At 36.4% G+C, this 6855-nt stretch overlaps 1 protein-coding gene across 6 annotated transcripts in view; it reads left to right on the forward strand.

Moving 5' to 3' along the window:
• Positions 1 to 4881, forward strand: part of DSE (dermatan sulfate epimerase) — a 65124-nt gene extending 60243 nt beyond the window's left edge. For 5 of the 6 annotated variants that reach the window (XM_053592295.1, XM_053592292.1, XM_053592294.1 and 2 more), the window contains 2 exons: positions 76 to 283; positions 2200 to 4881. In XM_053592295.1, coding sequence (XP_053448270.1) covers positions 76 to 283; positions 2200 to 3961 — 1970 coding nt within the window. In that variant the 3' untranslated portion in view covers positions 3962 to 4881. The remainder of the gene's footprint in view (positions 1 to 75; positions 284 to 2199) is intronic. The other variant, XM_053592297.1, reaches the window with a different exon arrangement.
• Positions 4882 to 6855: the final 1974 nt, after the last annotated feature.

Genomic DNA, 6855 nt, shown 5'->3' on the forward strand with positions numbered 1-6855 from the left:
AAATCACTGGTTTAGACCTGGATGGGAGTGTGTAGTTTTAGACTTACCTTAATTGTTTCAAACTTCTTTCCCTAGGGTTTCAAAGGACTGTGGCTATTGCAGACTCAAATTACAACTGGTTTTATGGTCCAGAAAGCCAATTAGTGTTCCTGGATAAATTTGTCATGCGTAATGGCAGTGGTAACTGGCTGGCTGACCAAATCAGGAAGAACCGTGTTGTAGAAGGTCCAGGAACACCGTCCAAAGGCCAACGCTGGTGCACTTTGCACACGGAATTTCTCTGGTATGACACATTGGACTGGTTTAAGTAGAAATGATACCCAAGGGTACTGTTCATTCTGTATACTAGTTTTTTTGCATTTAAAAAGAAAAACTAAAACACTTTTTAAATGCTTTCACCTTGCCACATAAGTACTTGTAGCTTCAACTCACCTCATGTGACAATGTTTGAAACTGTTAGAACTGTTTCTTTAACATTTAAAATATAATGATTGTTCATCTTTTTTATCGTTTTAAATTAGAAATGTAATAGGCTTAAGTGTTTCATGGATAAATGTGTCTTGATTTTACATCATTTTTGAAATGATGTGAAGAGAAAACCACTAAATTTAGATTGGGTAATTCTGATAATCACACCAAAAAAGGTAGCAAAATGTTTTGTTTTGGTAAATGGAGCATTATAATCTTCTAATAGCAAAGCTGTTACTAAATTTTCAAAAGTGTTTAAGACTGTTTGACAATATTTGACAGCTTCACTTTGATACAAAAAGGACCGTGTAATTTTTTTTGCCTTAATCTTTTAAGCCCAGGAGAAGCTTGAGTCTCCTTTTTAAAGTATTGCCAAATGTACTTCTGGCATCCCATAAGTGAAAATAAAAATTACAAGGAAACTGGTTAATCATTCATTCCTGATGTCTTCTCAAGCTCTTAAAATTTGCACTCAACTCCAAAATAAGCTTTCCTATGATTTGTTTACCTTTCTTCTTTTTTAAAAAAAAAATTTAAATAGTAAGGAGGAAAAAATACTAGTAAAGTGATAACTGTCTATAGTTTAACCACCATTTTTACAAACTATTTTCACAGATAAACTAAATATATTAATATGTAACCATTCCTGAGTCTTTTAGGGATATAAAGTAATTAGTAGTGTTGCCCATAAATATTCAACTAAGAGAATTCTATAAAGCTAACTATAGGATTAATATAATAGGTTAGACTAATATATAGGTGACATGAAGTGCTAAATCAGATTTAGGTAAAAATACGCTTTTACAGGAATATGCAAACTGATCGAAAGCTGAGAGAAGGATGGCCAATTCAGCTGGCGTCTGTCTTTGTTAAATCACATTAAGGCAACATTATACTAGATCGAAGTAGAGATACAATTTCTGATGTTCTAAAACCGAGGCTCTAGAACAACAGATCAAACGGCCAAAACCAAAACCCAGCAAGATTAACTCTACTACGTTTATTTACTTTAGGGAAAAGTATATAAGAGCTAATAATAAGCATTTATCATAATTAAAAATAAGAAACCATTTATTGTCCAAGATGCATGGCATTATCTGCCGACTGAAACACAATAAAGCCTTTGCATCTGACTGGGTAGTGTATACTTGTAGACAAGTATAAAACTTCTAATATTAGTTTCCTGGAATTTCCTCTGTATTTTTAGATGTATTAATGATTAACAAATTTTTTCTAGTATGTGAAGTTCTGCTCTATTTCAATTAATTTTTAGAGGAAAAAAATATGGGTGAAGAACTAATTTCAAAGCCAAATATTCAATAATAACAACTTAAGGCTTGTTAAAGTCCAGATCCTAAGATGGTTCCTAAAAGAGGAGCCCCCTCAGCTAGAAATGTGGAGGAAGTGCCTAGACCTGTGAGCCCCAGTATTTAGGTGGCCTCTCTGAAATCATCAGGTGGAGATTACCAGTAGATGTCATTTTGGGCTCCAACGCAGGGGTCACAAATTATAATCAAATACTCCTCTCCCAGTCACGAGAGTTTCCCATCATACATGCTAATTACTCGCGGATGTTTTCAGAAACGTATCCCTGATACACTCCGCCCTGCCAGTGACCTGGGCGGCATTTGCATGTTGTCTCTTCCAGACATATTACCACGTGGCATCACAGTTCTTATATATTATTTTCACTTCCATCAGCAAACCTTAATTTTCTTAAATTAATTTCAGGTATGATGCCAGCTTGAAATCGGTTCCTCCTCCAGATTTTGGCACCCCTACACTCCATTATTTTGAAGACTGGGGTGTTGTGACTTACGGAAGTGCACTGCCTGCAGAAATCAATAGATCTTTCCTTTCCTTTAAGTCAGGAAAGCTTGGGGGACGTGCAATATATGACATTGTCCACAGAAACAAATACAAAGATTGGATCAGAGGATGGAGAAATTTTAATGCAGGGCATGAACATCCCGATCAAAACTCATTTACTTTTGCTCCCAATGGTGTGCCTTTTATTACTGAGGCGCTCTACGGACCAAAGTACACTTTCTTCAACAACGTTTTGATGTTTTCCCCAGCTGTGTCAAAGAGCTGCTTTTCTCCCTGGGAGGGTCAGGTCACAGAAGACTGTTCATCAAAATGGTCTAAATATAAGCATGACCTGGCAGCTAGCTGTCAGGGCAGAGTGGTTGCAGCAGTGGAGAAAAATGGGGTGGTTTTCATCCGAGGAGAAGGTGTGGGAGCTTATAACCCCCAGCTCAATCTGAAGAATGTTCAGAGGAATCTGATTCTCCTACATCCGCAGCTGCTTCTCCTTGTGGATCAAATACATCTGGGAGAGGAGAGCCCCCTGGAAACAGCAGCAAGCTTCTTCCACAATGTGGATGTTCCTTTTGAGGAGACAGTGGTAGATGGTGTCCACGGGGCTTTCATCAGGCAGCGAGATGGGCTCTACAAAATGTACTGGATGGATGATACTGGCTACAGTGAGAAAGCAACCTTTGCCTCAGTGACATACCCTCGGGGCTATCCCTACAATGGGACAAACTATGTGAATGTCACCATGCACCTCCGAAGTCCCATCACCAGGGCAGCTTACCTCTTCATAGGACCATCTGTTGATGTGCAGAGCTTCAGCATCCATGGAGACTCTCAGCAACTGGACGTGTTCATAGCCACCAGTGAACATGCCTATGCAACGTACCTGTGGACAGGGGAGGCCACAGGCCAGTTTGCCTTTGCACAGGTCATTGCAGATCGCCAGAAAATTCTGTTCGACCGGAATTCAGCCATCAAGAGCACCATTGTCCCTGAGGTGAAGGACTACGCTGCCATTGTGGAACAGAATCTGCAGCATTTTAAGCCAGTGTTCCAGCTGCTGGAGAAACAGATACTGTCCCGAGTCCGGAACACAGCTAGCTTTAGGAAGACTGCAGAGCGCCTGCTGCGATTTTCTGATAAGAGACAGACCGAGGAGGCCATTGACAGGATTTTCGCCATATCACAGCAACAGCAGCAACAGCAAAGCAAGTCAAAGAAAAACCGAAGGGCAGGCAAACGCTATAAATTTGTGGATGCCGTCCCTGATATTTTTGCACAGATTGAAGTCAATGAGAAAAAGATTCGACAGAAAGCTCAGATTTTGGCACAGAAAGAACTACCCATAGATGAAGATGAAGAAATGAAAGACCTTTTAGATTTTGCAGATGTAACATATGAGAAACATAAAAATGGGGGATTAATGAAAGGCCGGTTTGGACAGGCACGGATGATGACAACAACTCACAGCAGAGCCCCATCACTCTCTGCTTCCTATACCAGACTGTTCCTGATTCTGAACATTGCTATTTTCTTTGTCATGTTGGCCATGCAGCTGACTTATTTCCAGAGGGCCCAGAGCCTGCATGGCCAAAGATGTCTCTATGCAGTCCTTCTGATAGATAGCTGTATTTTATTGTGGTTGTACTCTTCTTGTTCCCAATCACAGTGTTAGCACTGAAGCTATAAATGGCATGATCATTTTGGGATCATGAGTCTATGCAAAAAAGAATTCACTGTCCCAGTCATTGGATTTTTTAAAAAATTCATTTTAATAAATTATAGGAAGATATCTTTAGATACGAAAGGAGGGATATGGAGAAATCAGAGGTGGCACACGCAAAGAATTTATCAAAGGAATGAGGGTTGGTTGGTGTTTCTGGAAGTATTTGGTTTTGCTCATTTAGCAATCCATATAATACTATTCTTAGAAAAAAAACAGAGTCTGATTTTTTAAAGTAATTTTTCTTAGGGGAAACAAAATGATTTAGATAGAATTGGGTTTTATTAATATTAATTTAATGCAATTAATAATTTCCAGATACTATATTATGGAAGAGACTAAAGAAGATAATTCTGAGAAATGAAGAAAACATTTTTTAATAATATAATCATATTGAGAAATAAATGTTTCTAACTCCTGGTATGGTGGTATCAGCCTCCTTGGGGAAGTAGTCCTCATAGCTATGTGAATAACAGGGTCTGTTACTATAGGATCTGGATGGCTATTCAGATCACAGAGTAAAAATAATGGCCGAAGATGGTTAAAAACTGAAAATAAATTTCCAAGAGAAAACATATCTATGAATGAATATTTCCTTGATAAGGCTTGTCTCTGGACACATACAATTGGTCGCTTGTATACTTCATTGGTTCAATAATTAAGACAATTATAGATAATGTAATACTGTATTTTCCTTATATGGAAGACTATTGTAGACCCTGTGACTAAAATTTAAAAATATTTTTCATCCTGAATGTTGATTTTAATACAAAACAAGATGGGGAGTCTAAAATTTGGATATGATTCTTAATGTTTTTTTTAATAGAAAACTTTCAAGTTTATTTTGCTAAATAAACAGATCATAATTGTGATTTTTCTCTAGTGTCTTTCTTTGTTCCATTACTTTCAAAATGTATTAACATCTTCCAGAATTGTCAAAGAAAGATCTTTCTCTGGACATGGATGTATTAATGTATATGGTAGTGTTTGAATCAAAAAAAAATTTCTCTGCTTATTTTTGTTATTTGAATATTTTAAACATTTTAAAAAATAGCCAACTTCTGATATTTAAGTAATAACAAACTTTTAAAAACATAAAATTTGCATCATTATTTTTAATCAAGTCCTCAAGAGGTAACAGTAGCCCAGAATTCTGGAAATATAATCTTCATACTTGAGCATAAGAATATGATATTCTTGAAAGGAACGTAAGGATAAATTACCTAACATTCATCGTATTTGAATCATACATTTCTCCTTTGAAAATGAAAAATATGTTCAGCTCGAATTTTACATTAAGGACACGTTCACTGATTTATAGGTCTAAAGTAATAATTATAATCTTTCCTTTTATTTGCTTCTTTTGGATCATGGAAATACCAGTATATAACCAAAAGACAAGAATCGGAGATAACTTATGAGTACCTTTTTCAGTTCTAATTCTGAACCTTCTTCCATAAGAAAACACAAGTTGACTTTTAACTGTGCTTCACTCATTATCTTTAGCATCTAGAAAATGACTTTCTGAGGCAGTTATTTTTTTTCCTCTCTCATGGAAAGTCTCTAGGGAGGATGTCATTACACACTGTTTCAAAGAATAATGTTTTCAAAAGAATAATGCTTCCGTTTGTCTTGCGTGGATGCTGTTACTGGGATTTAAACTTGCTTTATGTGACAGATTCTCCGTTTACTTAACCTCATTCAACATTCCTCTCTTCTACTCTTTCTCATTCAAAAGGATGAATTGTCTGAAATGATCAAAAGGACATTTTTTTAAAAAAGGGAAAATTACTCTTTGAGGCTACCAAGCAAACCTGATCTCAGATCCAAAATTCAGGCATACTTTCCAATAGACATGAAAAGTACGAGTGAGTGCCAAAGCTAGCTTTCCTTTTATTTTCATTAGATTAAGGCTAGACAATACATTAGTCACCGTAGCATGACCAGGCTAACATTGGCTCGTTTTTTTTTAACTATTTTTTTAAAATATGGTAATCATGTATCTTTAAAAAAAAATGAATTAAAATTAAGTGTTTTTCTTTTTCTTCTTCTAGTGGACCTGGTATTTATTTCACTTAAAAAGAAATTTCTTTAGGCAGGAACTTAAATGGTTCAGTTAAAAAAAAAAATTGCTGAAACAAATCAAAGCTCTTCATAATGAGACATGTTTTCTATCAGGGATAGTGTATATTTGAGTAAAACTAAGGAACTCTTTATAACTTGGAGAAAAGCAAGCAATGTTAAATCTCCTTTGAAACTGAATAATCAGTTATGGAATCTGTTTCAGTGCTATTCACTATGAAAAGAATCTTTCAAGTTCATTGGATCATATGTGAGCTGCTGTTCAGGATACCAGCAGGACTTATCGTCCTAGACGTAAAGAAAATTTGAGAATCATTGGCATGCAGGGCTTGTCTGTGCAGTGGAAGAGACACATTTCAGGGGTCCTCAAACTACGGCCCGTGGAACACATGCGGTGGTGTGATTGTATTTGTTCTCGTTTTGTTTTTTTACTTCAAAATAAGATATGTACAGTGTACATAGGAATTTGTTTATAGTTTTTTTTTTAAACTATAGTGCAGCCCTCCAACGGTCTGAGAGACAGTGAACTGGCCCCCTGTTTAAAAAGTTTGAGGACCCCTGGATTAGCTCAAACAGCAAGGATGTTGGATGAGACCTATAATCTGAGAGAACACTCTTTGGAAATCATGGCTGTAATTGTAAGACTCTGGTAGAAGGCCTTGTTCTGGAATTATTTTTTTTTCTTTTTTTTCTTATTAAATCATAGCCATGTACATTAATGCACTCATGGGGCACCATACACTGGTTTTATATACCATTTGACA

The sequence above is a fragment of the Nycticebus coucang genome, chromosome 5 (genome assembly GCF_027406575.1).
Source record: "Nycticebus coucang isolate mNycCou1 chromosome 5, mNycCou1.pri, whole genome shotgun sequence".
Lineage (NCBI taxonomy): Eukaryota > Metazoa > Chordata > Mammalia > Primates > Lorisidae > Nycticebus > Nycticebus coucang.